This window comes from Abrus precatorius, unplaced genomic scaffold (genome assembly GCF_003935025.1).
Source record: "Abrus precatorius isolate BTA unplaced genomic scaffold, Abrus_2018 Scaffold3, whole genome shotgun sequence".
Classification (NCBI taxonomy): domain Eukaryota; kingdom Viridiplantae; phylum Streptophyta; class Magnoliopsida; order Fabales; family Fabaceae; genus Abrus; species Abrus precatorius.
This window is the reverse complement of record NW_020874373.1, coordinates 14,050,282-14,075,558: the sequence shown is the minus strand read 5'-3', so window position 1 is coordinate 14,075,558 and position 25,277 is coordinate 14,050,282. Positions and strand designations below refer to the sequence as shown.

The 25,277-nt window shown below is 27.3% G+C and overlaps 2 protein-coding genes across 2 annotated transcripts; one reads left to right on the top strand and one right to left on the bottom strand.

Moving 5' to 3' along the window:
* The first annotated feature begins 10,243 nt into the window (after window positions 1-10,243).
* On the top strand, window positions 10,244-12,179 carry LOC113862221 (WUSCHEL-related homeobox 11-like). Its single transcript, XM_027495324.1, has 3 exons — window positions 10,244-10,868; window positions 11,768-11,967; window positions 12,156-12,179. Exons 1-3 carry the CDS (start codon window positions 10,244-10,246, stop codon window positions 12,177-12,179), a joined length of 849 nt encoding a protein of 282 aa, XP_027351125.1.
* A 9,352-nt stretch (window positions 12,180-21,531) lies between these two features.
* Window positions 21,532-23,133, bottom strand: LOC113863734 (transcription factor CSA-like). The gene is made up of 3 exons (XM_027497412.1): window positions 22,628-23,133; window positions 21,930-22,376; window positions 21,532-21,806 (listed from the first exon to the last, which is right to left on the bottom strand). The coding sequence occupies exons 1-3, from the start codon at window positions 23,079-23,081 to the stop codon at window positions 21,532-21,534; spliced, it is 1,176 nt and encodes a 391-aa protein (XP_027353213.1). The 5' UTR covers window positions 23,082-23,133.
* Between the last annotated feature and the right edge of the window lie 2,144 nt (window positions 23,134-25,277).

The following is a 25,277-nucleotide window of genomic DNA, read 5'->3' as shown; positions in this document are numbered from 1 at the left end:
TTTTATGATAATGGGTTGCATTTACCTTTTTTAACATATTATATTTTATTTAAAAAATTATTTAAAATATTTTAATAATAGATGACTTAATAAATTTAACTAAAGTTCTTTTCTGTTGTCAACTTTATGTATTTATTGTAACTTTAAAATATTTATTAATGTTCTAAAATAATTTTATAAAAATAAATTAAAATAATAATAATTTTAAAAAATTAAAATATAAATTTTTTTATAGTTTATACTCGAATAATATTATAAAATAATGTACTATAAAATTATTTATATAATAATATGAATAAACAAAATTAATATGATTAATATTTATCAATAATATAAGCAAAAATGAGATAAATATATATATAACTTAATTTAATAAAAAAATTATATTTTATTTAATATTATTTAATAACAATAATTTATTTTAAATATATTTAAATTTAATTATTTTTCATATATTTTTTCAACAAATTTATTTATCTATAAGTTTATAGTAAAAAAATGTTAAACATATTTAGTTGATTATAATAATTTTTTAAAGGTAGATGACTCATGAGTTAAACCTAGTCGACTTAATTTAGTGGACATTTTATTTCACATTGTGGGTTTTTTGTTTTTTTGTTACATGGGCGTTTTAGTCCTAACCTAGTACTTGAGCAATAGCTTTGTGTTGCCTTGAACCATTTTTTATTCAAGATCTTCAAAGGTACCTTTGAAGTGGTTGTTGGGGAAATAATATAATACAAATAAAATTAGGATAAAATAATCAACTTTATTATTAAAAGATTATTACAAAATTCTCAAATATCACGTTGTCCTTACATAACTCAAATTTTTTTATTATGTTTAATTATTGTAGTTTTTGTTGAAAACATTGAAATGCATGCGTATTTATACTAAATAACAAAAAATTAAAACCACAAAATATAAGACATTGTAGTTTTATTTCTCAACTCCTGAAGTGGTAAAAAGAATGCATTAAGTTAGTTTCTTTATGTGGTTAAAACAACTCTAATAGTGTTTAGATGACCCCATTTAAGTAGAACTTGTCTTGAGAAAATTTCTATGTTATTACATGGTGTGAATAATGAAATATGAAATGTAGGGTGAATTTTACATTGCTTTGACAATTTCAGCATGTCCTTCCTTGTACAGAATTTGATAAGGCCCAAAGTAGTGAGGTGCAAGCTTTTTAGTCTTCCTTAAAGTGAACAAATTGTTATTGATAAGGTTAGAGCTTCAACACAACATCCAGTCACCAACCTAAAATTCAGGTTCTGATCTATATTTATCAACCTGTTGTTTCATCTTATTAGTAGCCTTTTGCAAATTACTTTTAAGTTTTTGGAGCATAAACTCCCTAGCTATAAATTAATAATAAAAAATATCCACAAAGCACTCCTGGAAAATATAAGAAAAATAAATAGGAGGTGGTTGAAGATATAGGATTTTAAGAGGAGTATGACTTACGACATTGTGATAGTTCGTGTTATTCAACTAATTGATAGATGGCAACCATTTCACCTAATCTTGTGGGAAATTCTTAACCATGCAACGAAAGAATTATTCTAAACATCTATTAAAAACCTCACTTTAACTATCATTGAGGTGTAGGAATAAATTGAGTTGAATCTAATTATATGAATTTAGAATACTAATTGTGAAGCGGTGGTAAAGTCACTTACTTGTTGTAGACATTTTGAATTATATTGTAACCGATCTACTATCGTGCGATTTCTTTCGTGAGTAAAAAGCCAAGATCTTCCTTTACCTAATCACATTCTTCTAATCTTAGGTTCTCAATGGGGCAAACCTAAAGAGCAGTGGAATGTGTTTTCGTGACAGCAAAGAGAACTTAACCATCGTATTTATTAATCCTAAGTACTTCTCATCATAGACCTAGAGGTTAGGCCTACACTTTATTCCACATAGATCAATATTAAGGTTCAAAGTCTATAAATAATTGATCACATTATTAATGAACTTAAGCATCATCAAATGAATCACAATATTAACCCATTTTTAATAAAATAAAAATCACAATTAATTGTAACCCATAACAAATATTATAAAAAATTCTAACATGAGATGAGATGCTCTTGACTTTTGAAGAAAAGAAAACCAAAATTTACTAGTAAATATTAAGTCTCTGTTTGCCAAGAGGATAAAGTGAGCATATTTGCTTAATCAATTAACAATCACCCATACAGCATCTTTGTTGTTTGATTTTGGAAGCCCTGAATAAAATCCGTAGCCATACTTTGCCACACTCTCTTAGGTATTGGTAAGGGTTGTAAAAGACCAGATTTTACCACTTTCATATTTTCATCTAAGAAATGTATAACATGACTAAATGAATTTCTAAACATTATTTGTTTTATGAATTTATTATTTTAAACAAATAAATATATATAAAATTAACTATACGGTGTCGTTAATATAAATTGGTCTCTTCTTTCCTTACCAAATCTTCTCTAACTCTTAGTGTGAACGAGTGTTCTTAATTCTTGCAACTCCGGACAATGCTTATCGTGGATGTGAGAGCAATATTAATGCATCCATAAAGTATATTCATATACTTTTACTGTTACTTTTTCACTTTCTTTTATAGCTGTCTATAACAAGTGTTTGGTTAGATCAATTAAACGTATTGATTTTTCAATTATATTATTATTATGGTAAAACCATCCTCGTCAATACTAGAAAGTGATAAAATATGAAGTTCAAGACTATAGAATATGAAAATGTAAATATTTAAAATGCGGTACGAGGAGCATGAGAGCCGGTCATTAACAGTTCACAATCCAACAATCCATAGATTCCTATGATTATCGCATGTGTACAGAAGTGGTGCCACAACCAACCAAACTCATAAATTTCTAAAATTGTCACTTTTAGAATTTTTTTAATATTAAAATTATCTTGTTCAAGAATCATGACTAATATTTTATATCACTTTTGAAATAAAGTAATATGATGAATTATTTACTAATTTTATTTTTAATAAAATTGAATAAAATTAATCTATTAGATAAAACTTTTTAAATCATAAGTTGGATTGTTTAATCTCTTATTTTATGAACAGCTATTAAATAGTATAAATTTTGACATGTAATTCATTATATATAAATAGTTATATTTCTTTAATCTCATTCGAAATATATTTCGGGTTTTTTTTTTTTTTTTTGAAGAGACATATTAGCATCTTCAATTTTTATTATCGAACACGCAGATCACTATATTCCAGTTTTAAATGCCTCAACCGTGATTAATTTCTTCACCTAAATAATGTTTTTTGTCCAAGAAAGAGGAGGATAGGGGTGAAATTGGTGAAACTACGAGTGATTAATTAATTAATTGTGGAGTCCTTTTGTCGTTATCAAAACATATTGATGATTAAAAAAATAAACACACAATTGTATAGATAAGGACTGTTTGAAGTTGAGTGATTCCAAGAGATTCATTAACCTGGAACTGCACATAATGCAAGATTTTGCACGTAAAAGCATGTGTGCTAAATCTTCATAATCAAGTGAACAAAAAGGAGAGGTCTTGTTATCTCTTTTTAACAATCCTCTTTTAAAAGATTCGGTGTAAATGAAATTGTATCTTAATTTCATCACCTGCTATGAGAATGCTAGAACTTCTTCTGGCAACCCAACATCCTAAAAACTTTTAAAAGTTACCTCTTGAAAATTCGAAACTTTTTTCAATAAGATAAATATTTATTATAATGAAATACAAGGAGTACTTCCATCCATTTATAAAGCTACATAAATGTCACATAAAAAACTATCCTAAATATACATATATACATACATGGACTAACATCACTTTTAAAACCTCTTCCTACATAATATATTTTTGGATCAAAATTCAACCAAATTAATCAAATTTAACCATATCTTTTTTTGAATTATATGATTTACAATTTGTAATTAATCTAACCACTTATTAATAACTTAAATACTTTTGTTTTTCTTAATACGAAGTCATTTCAATTAAAAGCTGATTGTTTGAATTAATCTAATTGACTCTAATTTTTTATATGCATTACACATCATCATTTTAGTTAGAAAGATTATTTATTTAAACTAATCAACTAAATTTTCTTTTCTGATATTTAAAAATAGAAGATATGTAGCAAAATATTGATAGAGAATCAATTAACACCACCAAAAAATAAGGGTACTTCTGTTTCAACGTTACAATGGAAGTTGATTTAAGGTAAAAGTTTTTTGTTTTGAGAAATTAAATTTTCGTTCAGCTGGTTTGGTAATCCCGTTAACTGTGTCAGTATACCAAGTTCATTTTTAGCAGGAGTTTTTTTTATTTTCTTCAAGTTCTTTTTTTTTATTATTATGAAAAGCAAGAGGAACCGTTTCTCAAATTAAAAAAATAAGTTGCTTATAATTATTTATTATATTTAACAGAAAAAGAAAGAAGATGTGCACTGTCTTTTAAATTTTCTTTATTTTTTATAGAGAAAAATAAGATACTATCGCAGTATTGGTTGTGCTTTAAGTGTATATTTAAAAAAGTTTAAATTTAGAAAATAACTTCATTTTTTAAAAGTATATTAAAAAAATTTAACAATTGGAAATAAAATTATTCAACTCTCCTATATTGATATTATTCATACTAGATAAAACAATGAATCTTATACTACTTATTGGGTATTTGCAAAAATATATATATATATATATATATATATATATATATTATTCACAATAGATAGGATAAATATTTATTAATAAATTTAAGTCTAAATATGGATAAATGCTCACATTTATTAAATGACAGAAATATTATAATACCTATGTCTATTTACCTGCGGTAGTTTATAAAAAATTAATACATGTGAACACAATTATCATAAGCACGTGTGCGTGTGGACATAATTAAAATTAAAATTTTAAATAAGTACTTTTACTATAATTATGTAAATATATTGCATTATAATTTGGTAATTTATTTATAATTATGTATTCATTCAAAATATTTTGAAAAAAAAATCTTTATTTTATAATAACGCTTATACTTTATTAGTTTATAAAAGATAATTTAAATTTTATATTTTAAAATATATTACAAATAATAAGTATGTATTTGAAGATTTAAATATCTAAAAAGTACGTATAAAAATAAATATGAATAATTTTTAAAAATACAGAATGAGAACAGAAGCTATTGTACTACCCCATCGGTATATAAGAAAGACGCACAGTCAAGGCATTGCATGTGCATTTATATATGTGTGTGTGTGTGTGCAAGAAATAGAGTAATACCCTTTAACGCTGAAGGAAACCCTTTGTTATATTAATGGTAGGAAGAGACCCGTGTGTAAGAAGGAGAAGAAATAGCAGAAGACGACGATAAAAAAACAATTTTGCATGGCAGAATGCACGGATAACAACTACAGGGTGAGGTGGCAGCAAAGTGTTCGAGGTTTAAGCCAACCTCAGAGATCCCTTTCCCTCCTTTCGTTTATTATAAAAAGGTTGCAGAGAAAGGGGAAGGTTGCAGACGCAGAGCCACTGTAACATGTGTTTGCTTAGCGTCACTGCTAATAAATTATTGCACAGTTTCTTCACCTACCCTTTGGATTGTTCCTTTTTTATTACTTTCTAACATCATTTTTGCTCCTTCCTTTACTGCGACCCACCTTTCCATGCATATCATCACATGCACTTCCCAAAACCCTAGCTAGCAGCTAACTCCTCCCACTTTAATTTTCTTTTATTTCCATTCACACCTCCTCTCACTTCTTCTCTACTCTTTTCTCTTTTACCCCTTTTTGTGCTTATATATTTAATTTCTTCCTTTACCATTTTGACCATATTCCACTGTTCAACCTAACTAATGTTTCCACCAACCAAACATCACCATGAATGGGATCCGTGTGGGTATATATATATAACTAAATAATGTAAGTTAATAAACGCGGTTAAATTTTTATCAATTTCATTTATTACAAAAATAAAAAATATATAATAACTAGTTCATAAAAAGTATAAATGCTTTAAAAAATATCACTAAAAGGTTTTAGAGAAAGTATATAATTAATATATAGTTTTATTATCTTTATTTTTTATTGTTGATTTTAAAATTTTAAAAATAATGTTTTTTTATTTTGAAAAATATTTATTATATTAAGATAAATATAATTAATATTTTTAATAAAAAAAAATTTAGATACATAAATTTAACTTCAAAAATCAATATTAATATAATCCTATAAATAATTTATAGCCAGGCCATGCATGTGGCAGATATAATTTGAGGGGAAATGATTATGGAGGTGGAAAAGAGAGACAACAAAAAAAAAGCGACAGGGTTACCAACTCTGACCCTATGTTCTCCAGCGGTAAATATATATACCTCGACAGAATATAGTTACATGTTTATAGTGATTTTGTTGATATATATTTTGTGTAAATAAAATTAATTTGTAAGTATAAATATTATAGTTAATGTTTTATTAAAACATATATTTTTATATAAGCAATTAAAATTATTTGTTAGTATAATTAAGCATACAGTGTTTACATTCAAAGCTTAATTTTTGTTATATAAAAATGATATTAACGATGGTTAATTTAGCACCAAACCATTAGTGTGTAAGATCATTATTTATAAGTAACATGGTCAAAGCCCCTTTATTTTTTCGTTTGGCCCTGAGCTTCCCTTAATTCATCGATCGATAATTATGGTGTTCCTGAAAACAAGCGCTGTGTAGAAGGACTTTTGAATTAACAATTCCCCGTAAACCACATAAAGCATGTTTCTGCATGATTGAATAACGTGGACAAGAAGAAACAAAAATTCAACTGTTTCAGGAGAATATTGAAGAAAACTAGATCATATATGTAAGAGTAAGACGCAAATTGAGGTTGTTAGTCCAAATATTTTCATTATGTTAGACATTATTATCAATCATAATAAAAATTAAGCAAAAATTTATATTTTTAATTCGTCATAATAGTTTAAAGTAACTACACCTTACCGACCAACAGAAGTTGAGCAGTAAGTGATTCAGTATTTTTTAAATAAAATCTCAGATTTAATAAAGAATCATGACGTGATAGAAAAAAGTGAAATAAAAACTAACGTCAGATTATTAACAGCAACAAAAAAGAATAAGTTTTCATATTATAATTATTTTTTGCGTAGGAAATAACCTGAAATCGTAATTAGAAGTCACATTTGACAAATGTAGTCTTTTAAAGCAACTTTAATTTACATAAGTCGTTTAAAAGCTGTCTAAGTTTTTTTATTTTTCTCGTTCTAAACTAAATATTTTTTGCTCTTACGTAATTACATAACAAAAAAAAAAAAATACTGTAGCCTCTAGGCATATTATTTTGGAATTTAATTATTTTGAGGTGAGGAAGTTTCAATATTAAAATAAAACAAAAAGTAAGCATGCATCACTCTCAAACCTCAATATAAAATTTCCAGTGACAGGGTATTTTATTTTAAGAAAATCCTTTTGCTTATTACAATTTCTTTCCATAAAATAAGAACAATTATTTACGTTTAATTATAATATTTTTTATTCAAAACAGTAATGCCCTCTTAAGAAGATGTAACTAGAGTCACATAGAATTACGTAATTAAGTTTATAACTTTTATATAAACGTAAAATACCTATATTTAATATCTTAAAAGTTAAAAGAAGATATTTTCCTTGTCAAGTAATTAAAATAAATTATAAATATTATTTTGACCCATCAAATTGTAATTAAAGACATTTTAAACATAATTGATATGAAAAACATATCTAATGTATTTGAATTATATTAATACCGATTTAAAATGACAAATATATTATATTCTTAAATCTCATTGTGAACGAGTATAAAAACGACTTTATCAATTCCTTCTTGCTCATTAGCTTAAATTAGTAACTATTTTTTAATTATCCAAAAACACAGAAAAAATTAACAAATGATAATTTTTTATTAAAAATTATAACATTTAATATAATTAATGCATTAAAATTTGTAATATTTTACTATATATAATTTTTTACAATGTCCTGTATCAATTATAATTTTTTTATAATATGTCCTATAACACATTATAAAAAGTTTAATTTTGATATAATATCAATATAACACCGTTTACATATTAAAATATACTGTAAATATGATTTTTATATTAGTTATTACACAAATTAAAATATTCGTATGGAGTAATAAATTAAATTAAATTCTAAAAAAATGAATTAATAAAATATAAACAATAAAGTTTCGACCGTCTCAAAAGCAATGAGTCCTTGACCTATTATGAAGATTGTCGTAATGATGTTACGGAATTTCGCTTTGAATACGGATTTTGTGGAATTCTGCGTTACCATTTTTGTAAAGAGTTATACTATTATTATAACAAATTTTTATTACCCATTTTATCATTTTTTTTCCTGTCTTTTTTAAACTTTGTACATATTTGTTGCATAAATATTTTTGTAAAATATTTATTTATTTTTTCCTAAACGGGTTCTATTATAAAAAATATATATTAAAGAACTTGGGCACAATCATAACAAAAACTCTAGAGCTAGCAAACCCTAAAAAAAGGAACTTACGAAAATGGCCTTACTTGAAAACTAAGAAGGAAGCATGCGTGGTTTCTTAATACTTGAAAACCATTTCAAATTCAAAAAATATTTTACTGTATTTTAAATTTTCAAAATTTTGTTAGAACAGCAATATATGAGTGACAAAATTACAGTTAATTAGTATACATATCTTTTCGTTCTATACATAAAGTAATAAAGGAAACAAAGCTTTATTCTTATGTTTTGTAGGTGTATCAATGAATTTTTATTTTTGTTTTTTGTTTTTGAAAAAATGTTGATAGGATTGGTAGCTAAGAGAAGAAGGGTGGGATGTAACGAGAATGATCAGATAAACGTTTGAAAATATACAGCAAAACAGATTTTTATATAAGTTTTAAAATAATTGAAAAGTAAAAGACAAAATGAGGAGATGAGGGATGGGACTGGTGCCCCACTTTCCCCCAATTAATTCGCTCATCCGTAATTACTATCTTGAAGGAATTCTTGGTTTGACCAACGGTTCGTGGACTCTGGTTTATACACATTCTGAGTGTTCAGATATGATTTGGACCATTTGATCCGTCAAAGAATGCCTTACTAAGTTGTCATAATAATACACATTACTAATTTTTCTAGACACGTTTTGTATGGCAAAATGAGAGTTGCAATGAGAGTTGCTTCACTCATTTCATATCTCATTTGAGAATGAGCATGTTAAAGTTGGTGTGCTAAGGTTCAGTACATGTTGTGACATGCATCGTTTCTCATAAACGATCACTTTTTAAATTTCTTCAAAAACTTAAAATAGAACAATTATTTCTTAAAATAAATTGATAAAATATATACTCACAAATTGCATTTCCTTGAACTAGAGATGATTAACAACATTACAGCGATCTCTTAAGATTTCTATGGACCTTTTAATTTGACTTGGGCTATATATGGTTGATTAAGACTTAAGAGAATGATATATAAAACCTTAGGAGGGTGAGAGCTAAGGACCTTGTGTAATTTTACTATGCAACATTAAGTTTTACGTCGTAAAGCTTATTTGTTAAGAAATTAAAATCGATTTTATTGACAGCAAAAAATTTCACTCTCATTCAACATGCTTCGTATCATGTGCCACACACATTTTCAGCCATTAATCTTGCTAACTTTGTTTGTAGAACGTTAAAACAAACAAACTTGTAATACAAATTGCGTTACGAGTTAATTATATTTATATAATAAACTTATAAAATAACTTATATGACATTTTTTTATTACATTACTCATTTTTATATATTTTTTTTATTTTTCTCTTATTTATTAAAGAAATTATATAAAGTGAATCGAACTTATCTAAGCTATTGACCCTCTGTGAGTTCAATTAATTCTAACAATTTTACGTCTTGATACATATTTTTTACATTTATTACTATTTTAATAAGTTTCTTTTTTTATTATCTCATCATTTATCACATTTCTTATTTATCATTTAACTTATTATCTCTTTCTATTCAATGAAGTGTAAACCCCAAACTGAGTGTCGAAAAAAAATAGAAATCCTTTTCCCTGAAATAAAGCAGAAGAGTTTACTGTATTCCGTGTACATTTATTTATATATAGATATCCCTAATATTATTTTACCTAGGTTTCAGCTTCAAGAAACATATCATATTCCTTGTTGTGTGCATTGGAATGGAGGATCAGGGGCAACAGGACCCAAACACAAACACTAGTCCAAGCCATGGCACCGAGAAGAGTGAACCGGTTCGGTCAAGGTGGACTCCAAAGCCAGAACAAATCCTCATACTCGAATCCATCTTCAACAGTGGCATGGTGAACCCCCCAAAGGACGAAACCGTAAGAATAAGAAAACTACTTGAGAAATTCGGCACCGTCGGTGATGCCAACGTTTTCTATTGGTTCCAAAACCGCCGTTCAAGATCTCGCCGCCGCCAGCGCCAGATGATGCAGCAAGCCGCCGCCACCCTTGATCAAACAACACATAACCCTCAACCTCAACCCCAACCTCAACCTCAACTTGTTGTTGATGGTGCAATTCCACATGATCAAGTGAATATTCCAACTCAGGCTAATCTTCTTGTTGCAACTGAGGCTTCAACCATGGGTTTTGGTTCTTCTTCTTCTATTAGTTATGATCTACATGGTTCGTCTTCATCATGTGATGGTGCAGTTGGTGGCCAAGATGGATTCTTTTCGGTTTCTTCTCAAATGGGTTTCCCTGGAATAATTGATCAGGGTTCAATTGCATCTTCAGTTTTGTACCCTCCCCTTGATTCTGATTTGAGCTTCCACCCTGGTAATTAAATTGCATGGTTGTCTGTGTTACTGGCTATTTTTTAAAAATGATTTTATATAAGTCATTAAAAGTATAGTTAAGATACGTTTTTTCTTTAATTTTTCAGTGTTTATTTTTACTTTTATTTCTTTCAGACATTAATTTTTTTAAAGGGTAGATCAACCTGGGGCTTAAAATTAATGAGTACTATATATAAAATAGAACTTATAATTAAAGGGTTATTTGTATATTTAATGTGTTTTGTGTGTAAAAGTTCTTCTTTTTCGGCTGATTAGGTTTTGGGTGGGCTATAGATTAAAGTAACAGCCTTTTACCTGATTTGATAGTTCTGTGTTTGAATTGCATGAAAATTGTACTTTCCGGAAAAACATGAGGCTACTTTCCGGTTGCAGTTTCTGTTCCTTCCTTTTTATTCTCTCATTTCTTTTTTTGGGTTTCTTCAAAACTATACAAAGATTTCCAAACCCTAGATTATTGTTTTTTTTCCTCATTTTCATGTTATTTGTTTGTTTCCCCTTTTTGGTAATTTGGTTAATCCCTCCCTGGATATACACCTCTTATTAGTTTAAAGGATTTTATAATGTTCATCATTTTCATAGTGCATTATTATTATCATTATTCAATTCACCGCTCTCTTATGACGTGGTCGTCATTAAAAAGCTGCCATGGCGACCGTTTATATACTTCATTAAATTTTATTTACTAAGCTATCACTTATTTCGCAGTTTTTCAGTAACTGGCAATAAGAGTTTCAAAGCGTTTGCTGATATATTAATAGGACCAGCTTGCTTTGCTTCACCTTCTGATTAAAATATTGAAATGACTAAAATATGACTTTCTTATTTTAGATGACAAAATATGAATATGTTATAATTTTTGTTTTATTGATTTTGTAGTAGGATACGGGATCCCAAATTATTCAGGATTCATCACAGTATTTATCAATGGGATTGCAACAAATATTCCAAAGGGACCAATAGATATGAAAACATTGTTTGGAGAAGATGTAATGTTAGTTCATTCCTCTGGATTGCCAGTTCCCACCAATGAATTTGGGTTCTTGATGCAGAGCTTGCAGCATGGTGAAAGCTATTTTCTGGTTGGCACACAACATATCTTCAAAAATCAACTGCTTCTATTCCAAATTCTTGTGTTATCATGCACTACTAATTCCTAGTTTTCTCGCTTTCCTCTCCTCTTTGTACTTAGAAACGTTAATTTAAGGATTCTTTCTCTCAGAATATTTTTTCCATGTTAATCATGATTCATAAATTTTGGTTTATGCAGGTATCAAAGCCAACACAAGCATGAACACATCAGCTTTGCAGCAATGGAAGCTTCCTTTACGTGTTCTCTTAATGCCTTTGCTGCTCCTCTTGTCCTTTTAACTTTTACCAATTTCGTAATTTCCTATGTGGCTCAAATAATAGAGATAATTTATTGTGTGATTATAGAAGTCCATAACATCTACCTTAGCAATTATATATACTGCACCTTCTTATCTTGGTTTTAGCACAAACATGTTTTTTTAAGACTATATATATCAAGTTGTGTAATGTATCTTCCAAATATATATATATATATATATATATATATATATATATATATATATATCAATGATCAGTTCTTTGGTATGCATCTGAAAGTTTTTTATGATGGAAGTAATTAACTTCACTTTCAATTAACATAAATAACATGGGACTGCAAGTAATAATTCAACTAATCATGTACTTTAGCACTTAATAGATTGGGAAAACATTTTCATAACTTGATTTAAAACATGGTACCTGCTGTTTTTCCCTCCATACTGGCGGTGTTAATTAACGGTCAAAACCTATATATTGTTTCCCAAAGAGCAATTTCATATAATGATAAATAATTATGGAACAACAAATAATGAAGATCACATGGAAATGCTACTTTTCAGTCATTATATAAAAAGATCATAGAGAGCTAGAGCGACAAGGAAGTGGGGTGGGGAATTAACAAATAAAAGTGAAACAGAATGTTTGAATTAGCACTTGGTTGGAAACATATCTAACTTTCTTTGACTTGTGTTGTCTATCTTTTCCTCATCTATTCCATTCTCAAGGAGCAAAATAGGGGAACGCTGACAATTGTTAACGATCATACAGACAGCAACTTGTCTCTCCCTAAAGAAGTCTACCTTCATTGAATTAATCTTCAGTTTCCAAAATTTCTTTCCATGCAAACAGCAATCACTAATCAATGCTCTACCCATGTAGTGGAAAGTGATGAGGCATACTGCTGGATGGCGGTTCCGTCTAGAAAATAATTAATACAGTTAATTTCATGGTACATAAATATTACCAATATTCAAGGTTTTAATATAATTTGGTCTCTCTAACTTACCCTATCCTATACGATAAATAACTACATTTTAAGTGGACTAATGAGATTTTAATTATAAAAAATTAATAAAATTTCATTAAGCAATTTAAACAAATTCCCTTTCAAATTATATATCTACTGTAACTAGCTAGAACTATTTGAATGTCATTGGTAGAATAATATAGGGATGGTTAATTTCCCAGCGTGAATACTTTATTGTAGACTATTTTTAATTATTTTTTGACTTTAAAACGTGTTCTAAACATTAATGAGTTCTAGAGACCCAATTTACCAAGCTAAATGTTTATTATATAAAAATAAAAGTTAATTATGTACGCTTGTGACAATGATGACAATTGTTATATATTGTGTGTGATTCTCTTACAAAGTAAAGGAGTGCTCAATTGAACACTTGTTCGTAGAAATGCAAACTAGATTAGGGGATTTATATTATTACCAAAGGTATTATTTTCAATTAAAATAAGATTTGTGTGTGTGTGTGTGGTTGGTTTCGTAACTCCTTCATATGTTAGTCAATATTATAGTTGTTTCTCCTGTTATTCTGAATCGTACTTTCGTCTGAAACTTTATGATATAAATAGAATGTGGCACTCCATATGCTTCCTTTTAAGGTACTTTTTTTTTCTGATTAAATCAAATTGATTATGAAAGGAAAACCGCCAAAGATATACAAATAGTCAAAGTAAAAATCGAATTTTCATAATCAATATGCACACTATTCATCTATTTCATAACTTAAGTATGACACATCTTATCTTTTGAAACTCTTACAATTCACTTTTTTTTTTCTATTGAACTAGAATTTCGTCCTTCGATTAAAAGAAAATTAGAGAATATTCTAAAATGATTTACGGTCACTTCATTCCTCCCCACATATTAAATGTGTAAGCCTCTATTTATAATATGTACACACAGTAATACTCACAATTATTTGAAGAAAAAATGAAGAATGTAAATATAGCACCTTATATTTTTTTAATCATATTTTATATTAAAAATGTCATACGCTAACGGTTAAAAATTGTGCTTATTATCGTTAATAAATTAATTATTTAATAGAAATCAATCTTTTATTATAAATATTATCAATCTACTTTAATAATTTTTTTAACAAAAATGATATATTAATATTTAAATACAAAAAAAAACTCTAACCTTAACAATATGATGTATTTAATAATTATAGAAGATGTTTTTGTACAAAAAAATAGATATGTATCATCAATGTAATGTACTATTAATATAATAATTAATTTAACAATTTAATTTAATTTATCTTATATAAAGGATTTTTTTTTGTCATATAAAGATTATTATATCATATAACAAAAACAAGATTATTATATCAAGTTAAACAGTTATTGCCCCAAACACTTTTTTGCCATTAGTACACTGTTTTTGTTTAATGTTAAATGAAGGATGTTGGCATGATGTAAATCAAATTTATGTTTAGGTAGTGTTGCAATTTAATATCTAAAGTTTGTTTTGAACTCAACCTAAATATTTTTGCACGAATTATATATATTTGTTGATAGTAAGTGCAGAACTTAAATATTTATCGCTTAATATTTTTATTATAAAATATAAATTTGATTAATCTAAATTTTAATATTCATTTATAATTTAAAAACATTTTAACAATAAAAATAAAGTAATTTGATAAAGTATTTAATAATTTTTTATATAAAACTAATCTATTTAATAAGAAATTTCAAATCAATAATTAAATTAATTTACATTCTATAAAAACATATTGAATGATATAAGTGTTTATCTTTAAAATTCAGTGTTAGTAAATTTTTAAATTTTTCTTTCTGGGTATAATTTATATGTGAGAGACAAATCAAATTACACCGTGTAAAATATATTTATTCTTATATTATTAATAACTTAATATAAAAAAATTAACAATCAAATTTTTTAATTATAATTATATATTATTTAAATTATTTATATTAAATTTTATTAAAATTTAACAATTATAAAAATGTTATCAAATGATTTTTACTTTTATATATTTTATAAATATATATTATATTAATTTTAATGTATATAAAGTCAAAAAATTAAACAATTTTGAATTAATCTAAAATTATGTAAATATAATTTTTATAATTAAAAATTTTAATCTAACAATTGATTTTATGATTAAATTATTTAATAAAAAATTATTAAATTATTTCACTTAATAATTTTTATAAAATACAAGATTGACAAATCTAATTGTTAAATAATTTTATAATATTTTTATGACTATATATATATATATATATATATATATTAAATTTTACACTATTTAAATATTTATAAATATTTTATCTTAAATTTAATATTTTTTATATTTTAAGAATATATTATTCATTAAAATAAATAAATGTGATGAAGTACTAATTAATTTTAATTTTAAAAAAATTGTAAAATTAATTTACTTGACAAAAAAATTTCAAATTAAAATGGTTGTATTAATTAATTTCATATTCTATAAATAACTATTAAATAATATAAGTACTAAAATCTGACATCTAATATTAATAAATTTAAATCTTTCAATATATACAATTAAAATATACAAATATTATTTTATTGAGATGCAAAATTTTAAATATAATTTTATAACTGGGTGGTTTTTATTTTATTTTATTTTTGTTACTTACAGTGGAACCGATCTTTCGGGAAAAAAAAAAAAAAAAAAGCAGAGGAAGAGATAAATAACATTGAGGGAGGGAGAGAGTTCTCAGAACTATATACTAAGTTAAAAGGAAAAGTACAGAAAATTTTAGACATTATAGAGCTTTTACTCTATACTATAATTTATTTACAATTTTGTTTCTCTTAGTTTTAAATATTTATACTTAATATTTTAATTATTATAATTAAATTTCCCATCCCAAATTATTTTTAATAATTAATAAAAACAGATTGAAAACATGACTTGTTATTGATTCATATAAATTGACAGTAAAAATGTAAAAATTATTTAAAAGTATAAAAAATAAAATATAAATAATGTCATTTTATATAAATATTTTATTCTTTTATTTTTAAATTTATATAAATCAATTTTATGTCATACTTATATTTTATTTCCATTGATTGAATTTTGAAATATGAAAATTAATTTTATAATTGAAAAATTATTAGAATTGAATATAAATAAATACAACAAAAAGAATTAAATTGTACATGATAAATATGAGATTAGAAGCACAATTAAAATCTTTTCTTTTTTCTAAATATTAACATTTTATTAAACACAAATTTAAAATAAAAAAAATACTCTAACTCATTACAACTCTAAAAGAAATTAACAATATATGTCAATAGATCATGAATCTAATTCATAATCGATTTACCAGAAGTTCTATTGCAAGCAACTTTCAAAATACTTATCCCAAATATTTGGCCTAAGCTTTGATATCTTCACATAATTTTTTTTATAAATTTAAATCGAACCTGTAACTTAGAGTTAGAATCGTGATTCTTGCTCCTTGCCTTATGAAGTGTACTTCTAACATTAATTTTTTCATGTACTACCACCTCAACAACAACATTGAATTGAGAAAAATCTAGTCATAAACTCAATACATGATTAGCATCGTCTGATCCATAAGAAAGCCCAATATCAACTCTTTTTATGTCACATCCTTGCCTATGATTGGTCTCTTATCAATAATTCTCAGTTGTTATAATCCTTTATCAGCTCTTATGTTTCACTAATTCTCTTCTTCATAAGTTTTAACCAACAAAGGTCCATCTCAATCAACTTCCTTTTTAAATTCATCCTCATCTAATCGCACAACATTTATGTTGAAAATTAAATCATTATTAATATTCACTTCACAATTTGAATTCTTTCTCGTTCATGCATATGCTACGTTCTCTATAAAATTTAATTCTGTAATTTTAAACTTCTCTTGATATTGTGTGGTAAAGAAACACAATTAAATCTTAATTTTTACATCCTTTAAAAAAAATTAGTTGTTAATATATTATTAATTAACTATTTAGTTGTAAAAATAATTAAAAATAATTTCATAAGATAGTAAAAATCTAAATAAAATAAAGATTTATTAAATAATTAAAAGCGAAAATACGTGCGTTTATTTATGCATGACACGAAGTAAAATATAAATATTTTTATTAAAATAAAATATTTATTATATAAAAACATGATAAATTTTTAATGCTTTTGTAAAAATAATTTAACGTATTAAATTTTTTCACTTCGTATATACATAGATATACGATAAAAAAAAAATCCTTATTATTTTATCAAACTTGTTGACTTGACCTAGTTTTAGTGAACAAAAGGTGTTAAATAGTTAATACAACCATGAGAAGTAAAAATAAAATATTTAATTATCTTTTTTTTTAATTTTTCAATATTTAGATGTTATTTTGAACTCTAGACTAATCTAAATTAAGTTAAATAATTTTTTAAGCATTCAAATAAATTTACAATATCTATTTTACATTGCATAATATTTTAAATCACTTTATTTAAGAAATAAATAATATGTAAAATTCATATTTATATATTTACAAATTAAATAAGAAGAATTCCATTATGTGTCTATAATTAGTTTAATGAATGAAAGCTCAAATATATCATATTAAAATTTTAAATTGTATCAAAGGATAAAAGACTGAATAAATTTTATATTTTTCTATTGTGCGCATATCAACACACACTAGACGACACTATTACTATTTTATTTTACAATTTCGGAGTCTACGTAAATTTGGGCTATAAACCGTTGTTTTGGAGCTTTACCTTAATGCAAAGCCAACTTTGTTGGATTTATATATTTCCATTTCCCGTCTTCATTTTTGTTTGTAGATGAACGTCAAATACAATTAAAAAATTATTTAATGATAAATTAATATTTTTAATAATAAATTATATTAGTATATTTTTTAATTAAAATAAATTACTAATATAAATATTTTGGGATAGTATTAAAATTATAATACAATACTGGTAAAAATTATCTTAATATTTGATATTTTTTATTAAGAAATATTATTATTGTTATATAATAAATGCACGGTGAGCAGAAGAAGAAATTGTTATTTATGAAACACTTAAAACTAGTATAAGTTTTTAATGGAAGGGCATGAACAATACACATTGTAATGATTCTGCAACTTGGTACCCTCACCGACCAACATAACCAATGCAAATCAGACGGATGTTTGTGATAAAGTGTTGGATTCTTTTGATGATTTTAATAATCTGAGAAACATTAGGGGGCACACCAACTTAGAAAAACCATGTGAGGATATAAAGGTTCTAATGGTTGACAAGAATACTAATTTATACCTTGTATCTGTGTGTTAGATTCAGTGTTCTAGAGGAGTCATTTTGAGGTGATTATTTTAAGGGTGTTAAGGATTATAGATTTTGTTGATCAGGAAAGAGGTTAGACATCCGTGTAGGGGGGATTACGATATGCATGTCTATGGAATTTTTTTAATGGAAGTCCTCAATTTTAATTAATTTCAAGGGCCTAAGTTGTGAATGGTGGCATTAGTTTTTCAATCAATTCCAGCTAGAATTGCTTTGATTTGAGTGAACTATGAAGCTTGTGAATTTGATCTACACTGCTCCAATTTTATGACTTATTCATGAGTAATGCATTGTTTTATTATGTGCTGCCTTATGTTTTATTTTTAGAATGTTGTTAATAGTGTTTGTAGACATCGATTAAAGAATTTAAAAATATTATAAAAGTAAACATGCACAAATTAGATTGATTATTTTGAAAATATAGCTAGATCACTTAACTTCTTCACTGCAAAACATGTTAATGAGTTGTTGTTGCTAAAATTTAATTTTGAACATCCTATATAGATTTAATTTAATCTCCTAAAGATACGCTTCATTATATCTCTATCCTTGTTAGCTTCTTATCTAATACTAATTATCAGTATAAATATTTAAACTGACGCTTTTTTAATCAAATAGATGTTAATTATCTTTCTTAATTTTAAAACATTTGTATTCCTAAATTAACATTTTTTCACTCTAGATACTTTAAACTGCTTTTCTCCCAGGTTTATTTAATTAAATTGTCTCTCTACTTTTTAACGTACAATAAATTATTTTTCCTTCTTAACGTTACTCTATTCTCTACAATCTCTCTCTCTCTCTCTCTCTCTCTCTCTCTCTCTCTCTCTCTCTCTCTCTTTCTCTCTCTCTATCTGTTAAACTACAATATCTCCCAAAAACAATAAACATTATATTTGAAAAACCTATGCTGTGTGAATTTGTTTTATTATTCAATTTTTAAAAAAATTAAGGCCACTCTAGATGATTGGAGTTTAAAGGAATGTAGTCTTAACCTTAAAATTTCACTGAAACATAAAATTACTGAAACATCATAGGATTAGACTTATTTTTAAAATTGAAAATATAAAAGAAATTATGAAATTAAAAAATAAAATCCCAGTTAACATATCCAAACACACTCGCAAAAAAAAAAAAACTTAACTCATTTTAAATGTATAGATTACTGATAGAATTGTGCTAATTATTCTGGTAACTATTGCTTTAGCTGAATAAATTAATAAAACTTTACCTGTAGGCTGTAATCAACAGTGTCCCAATAAAAGCTAAACAATTTATATGCTATCAATTAACAAAGAAAATTACAAGAAATTGACTTGATGAATTTAATAACTTTTATTGCTACAACTAGAGTTTTGCACTTAACAAGAAGAAAACAAACCCAATAACCTTTTGCTCCATTATATAAAAGGCCAAGCAATTGGACCTTTTCGGAACTAAGATAGAGGCCCAAAAGAATGATACAGAATGTTTTTGGTAATTAATAAACCTACCCATATTTTCTTCTCTCAACTTTAAGTAGATAATCCTATTTGTATGATTCTGGGTAACCGAAAGAGAAGGGTATGAAACCTACTATTCTTAACCCATTGATACAATTGGATTTACATCCATCCATATATATCTTATCTTTGCATGGACATGTGACATGTAAATGGGGATAAATTATCATAATGAACTATTGTATCACGTTTTTCATAATAAAAACATAGTTCACTCTTTAGTCTATATATAATGAATTGCTAGATATTCTATTTCAACTACTCACATCAAGGGTAAAATCATCTGAATTTATAATTTGCTTTAAATTGTAGCCAATTGCTTTAAGTTTAGCATAATAATAATAATAATAATAATAATAATAATAAAATTTTATAAATATAAAACATGTATTATATTTTGAATATAATAAATATTTTTTAAATGTTTAAACTCAATTTTAAGAGTTGAGATTAGTAATATATTTTTCAAAAAAGAATGTACTAAAAGAAATATATTAATTAAATTAATTGTTAACTGATTTTCTGAGTCACCAAATTTTTGGCACTTACCACGCCTAATCTCCTTTATTTGATTAAAGCACTACTTCAAAAGACCGGAACAATCACGCCAAAGCTGAACTCCTATGTCACGTTTCGCAGAAAACGATCCCTCCCCCACCAGATTTTTTGTACTTGACATGTCTAGTGGATGATTAAATGATTTTTTAATAAAAAAACTGATTATTTATTTATAAAATAATCGTAAAAGTTAATAATAATAAATAATTTTCAAATATTAACTTCAGTCGCTAAAACTAAGGAAACAATATTTTCAACTTTTTAAAAAGAATATAAAAAAATGAAGAAAAACAACTAGTTTCAATAATTATGAAAAAAAGACGTTGAAAAAGCGTTAATGAAACTGTGAAGACAGAATAATTGCCTATGCATGTCAAGTATGGTCAAACTCCTCATACCAACCACAAAGAAGAGCACAAAAACCAAAGACACAAAGCAGCAATGAGAAGAGCAATTCAATTCAAAACAGGTCGGTTAATTCATGGAAAGAGGAGTCCAAGTCATGACACTTTGGCTTCTGAATAACAAAATGCCAAAAGCCCCACAGCTTAACAAAGCTCAGCTTCTGCAGACGCAGGAACAACAGTCCAAAACCAAGAGTTTGAAAATTATTATACTTTTTTTTAATCTCATAACTACTCATGAGTTCATAACAGATACATACCCTGTCTCCTCTCTACTTAACTTATGTCTCTCTTTTTTTCTTTTTTTTTTCTCTATTTATTTCAGCTTTTACTTTTTGCCATTTATGGAACCAACTGTACACAAGGGAATGCACAATAGCAGACCCAATTCCACCCAACCCAACGGTGCCCTCACTTTCCTAACTCCTCCTCAGCCTTTTTGTTTCTTTCGGTGAAGATTTGTATCAACAATTTAGCTAGGTAGCTCCTACTCCAAGAAAATCAATGAATGGCATGTTAAGCTTATTATCACCCACATTTTCACTTTCCCCAGAAATTGAGAGATTGGACCTATTGGTGGCAACTGACTCAGATACTGATACTTCTGAGTTTGAATCTGAAAAATTGGACTGGTCCACCACCACCCCCTTCAGCTTTCCCACAGTTTCAGCCTTACATGTGCTCTTCCATGCACCAAAAAACTTGTCATAGTTCACATCCCTCGTTGCCACCCCACTTTCTTTAGATTGACCTGAAATCCCACAACATAAACATATAATATAATATATAACAATAGAAATGAATGAATGAAAGAAAAAGTAATAATTGTAAAACATGAAATTCCATAGGCCTAATGGAGGAGGACCAAGCATACCCCTTAGTGATCCAAGGCCTTGGTGATTCAGAAGTGGACCTGGTTTATCAAAAGGTCCAATAGGAGTTAGTTTGGCTGAAGAGGGAGTGAGGGAGAGGTTAGTGCAAGTTGAGGCAGATTCGTCAATGGTGCTTGAGATGGTTGACTCACTGGCAGCATTGTTCGATGAGAGAGTCAATTTCAAACCTTTCGGAATGGTTTCACTAACGCTGGCCTTTCTCCTTCTATACATGCTAGATTGTTCTCTGTGCCTTCTCGCCATGATCACATGCCAATGGTTCTTCACTGCATTATCTGTCCTTCCAGGGAAGAGTCTTGCAATCATAGCCCATTTGTTACCGTACATTTTATGCGCAGCCAAAAGCCTCTCCTCTTCCTCCTCAGAAAAAGCCCTTCTGTTGATCCTAGGATCTAGCTGATTAAACCACCTCAATCTGCAACTTTTCCCTACAATCACAATTTTTTCAAAAAAAAAAAAAAAGAAGTTGCATGCAGGGTTAGATTCTTTCCATACAATGACACTAGTAAAGTATCTCCCATAAGTGAAAATTATTCAGAGATTTCCCCCCCTACATGATAGATACACTCAAGATATTATTATTCAACTTTAGAAATAATACTAAAGAAACAACCTTTAAAGCAAATTAAGCCCAAATATAGAATTTTTAGCATTTTTCTAGAAATGGGGTGTGGATTACCTGATCTTCCGTCGAGATTCTCCGCAATCAAGTTCCAATTTTGAGGACCATATTGAGCAACAAGCTCCTTAAGTTTTTCATCTTCAGCTGGCCTCCAGTGACCTCTAGCACAAAGTTTGGTGTACCCAATTTTCCCTGAAGCAGAGCTTTTAGCTTCAACTTCATCCCCAAGTTTCAAAGACAAATTTTTGTTCTCAACCCCTAAGAACCCACCCCCTTCATCGATGGGTCTCTTTGTTCCCCTGCTCTCTTGTGGTTGGAACATTGGAGGGCTCAAAATCTGTAGACCCATCTCAGGCTTTGGAGCCTGTACCCCATTAGCATCACTCATGAACCTTGTAGTCTTAGACAAAGGAGAAGCTTGTGAACTCAAAAGAAGAGAATAAGGGAAAAAACTTATGTCTCTACTGAAACCTTCACCACCATTGTTGAAGTGATGTGAAAGTGAACTCATTGAGACCAAAAAGGACAAGAGTAATTAAAGACAACCAAGAGAGTTCAACTTTGAAACCACAGAACGGGTTCTTCTCTCCCCTAGGAACTAACGCAATGCCAGAAGCATAGAAATGTTATGGAAACAGTTACAAGATGATAGATAGAGAAAAGGGTGTGAAAATCAGAAGAGAAGAAGATTTAATAGCATCATCATTATTGTATTTTCATTCTCTCTCTCTTAAGCTTTTAAGCTTGAGTGAGACTGAATCACAGAAGAGAGAGGGCGATAGGTGGGGTTGGGTTACAAGAATGGGAAGGAACAGCAACGTTTTAAAGAAGAGAAATAGGAATTGGAATTTTGAAACATAGAAGAGAGAGAAAGGAAGGGAGCATTAGAGGCAGCAATAACAAAAAGTTAAGAAAAGATGCAAATCCACACTATTCTGTTCACTATGTTTTTATCTTTCTCTCTCTTTTCATTGTGAAGAAAGAAAGGAAATGATATCAGGAGGGGTCCTTATTTTGAGACTGATTCGCAGTCTCTCTCTGTGAGAACGAAAAATAAAAAGAATACTTTTTTAACATATGTTTAAAAATATGCATTAAACAATTAATAAATTATAACTTTTTTTAAGGCCTTATTAATATATTAAAATTTGCACATACTATTAGTTTACAATATTAATTAATTGAAAATTATTAAAGATGATAATATATAATTCTTGGACACAATTAGAAAAGGAAGAAAAAGTAACGAATGAAGGGGGGGTTTGGGTTTCTCTCTCTAGAAAAGTCCATGATGTGCAGTGCATGCAGTTCGAGAACCGCTCGTGTGGGTTGTCACCAAACTAAAGAAATGCAATGCGTGGTGTTTTGGGTGTTGCTGTTTTTTTCTTGCTGCGCTCTCTGCACCCTCTCTCGGGCTTTGAGCTTAAAAAACCAGAATCTGTTTGTCTCTTTGTGAAGCCTTTTGCTTTTTCGAAGGAAACTGAAATTATATGAATTCAAAGCCAACAAACAAAGTTAAAATCATCAATCTCACCACCAGTACCTTCACGTCTTTCTACAATCCTTTTCCCTTCTCACCCATCTCTTCTTTATTTATTTCTTCAGATTGCTTATTTACCATTGCATTAATTAACTGCTAGTAGTATTAATTAGTGTGTAATCAAGTTGCCAGGTTCAAATTATTGACCAAACAACATCAGTTTTAACTGTTCTGCTTGCCAACTAATACTGAAGAAATTTATTTATTAAGGAATACACATATTAAAATTAATTTTTTTTATTTTAAATCTTTAGCAGATCTTTAACAAATACTCATTTACATGTCTTATTTTGAAATCAGAACATTCAAAAGTTTCCATCTCTAGACCTTGTTAAAAGAACATACATTAATTAAAATAAAATATTTTTATATAAAATTTAAATAATTTTTTAAACTAAAATTTAAAATTAGATTAAGTCTAACATATTTTAATAACATATTTTTTAAATAATCATTTTACTAACATATTTTATTAATATATTCTAATCCCTTAAAAAAATTAGTTTTGATCCCAATATTTTAATAAATTATTGTTTTAATTCTTTTTAGCTTATATGGACTAATTGAAAACTGACATTTAAGTACTCTCTTAGTGAATTAAATAAATAATAAAAGTTAAAAACAAAATTCATGAAAAAAAACCTATGTTTAAAAGAAGTAAAACTAAAAATTTATTAAGACATGAACATTAAAAAAATATTTAATCCTTAATTTTAAAGGGGAGGATACTGGGAAGATGTTTTTGTTTATTTTATTTACTAATGAACGAGAATTTCTAGCCTAAGTATTGACACAATGGCTTTGTATCATCAATTGAGACCCAATTTTAAAATATATGGAGACTATACATAACTGTATTCCACTACAATAGCATTTATAAAATGTTTTGTATAAGTTAAGCCACTTGCTATAGATTAATGAAATTAAAATCATCTTACATATAATATTAGGAATCCAAGCTAGCTACATGCGCACGGAGGGGTGGGATTGTAAACATTACAACAAGTGACACATGCTCATAATCATGCAAATTAAGCCAATAAATAAATTAGCAGATCATGCTGGAATTATTAAGTTGATCGCTTTGAAGTAAAGGAAGATATATATCAACATAATGATTGTTGTTTAATAAAAAGTGTGAGATGCATGAAATAAGAATCAAATATC

What these genes read in the sequence shown, in the direction of transcription:
- LOC113862221 (XM_027495324.1), top strand. Translation starts at nt 10,244, where the DNA reads ATGGAGGATCAGGGGCAACAGGACCCAAACACAAACACTAGTCCAAGC. An exon ending in TGATTTGAGCTTCCACCCTG is followed by an intron (nt 10,869 to 11,767) that starts GTAATTAAATTG and finishes ATTTTGTAGTAG; the next exon opens with GATACGGGATCCCAAATTAT. An exon ending in ATGGTGAAAGCTATTTTCTG is followed by an intron (nt 11,968 to 12,155) that starts GTTGGCACACAA and finishes TGGTTTATGCAG; the next exon opens with GTATCAAAGCCAACACAAGC.
- LOC113863734 (XM_027497412.1), bottom strand. Translation starts at nt 23,081, where the DNA reads ATGAGTTCACTTTCACATCACTTCAACAATGGTGGTGAAGGTTTCAGT. An exon ending in GAATCTCGACGGAAGATCAG is followed by an intron (nt 22,377 to 22,627) that starts GTAATCCACACC and finishes TTGTGATTGTAG; the next exon opens with GGAAAAGTTGCAGATTGAGG. An exon ending in AGGCCTTGGATCACTAAGGG is followed by an intron (nt 21,807 to 21,929) that starts GTATGCTTGGTC and finishes GTGGGATTTCAG; the next exon opens with GTCAATCTAAAGAAAGTGGG.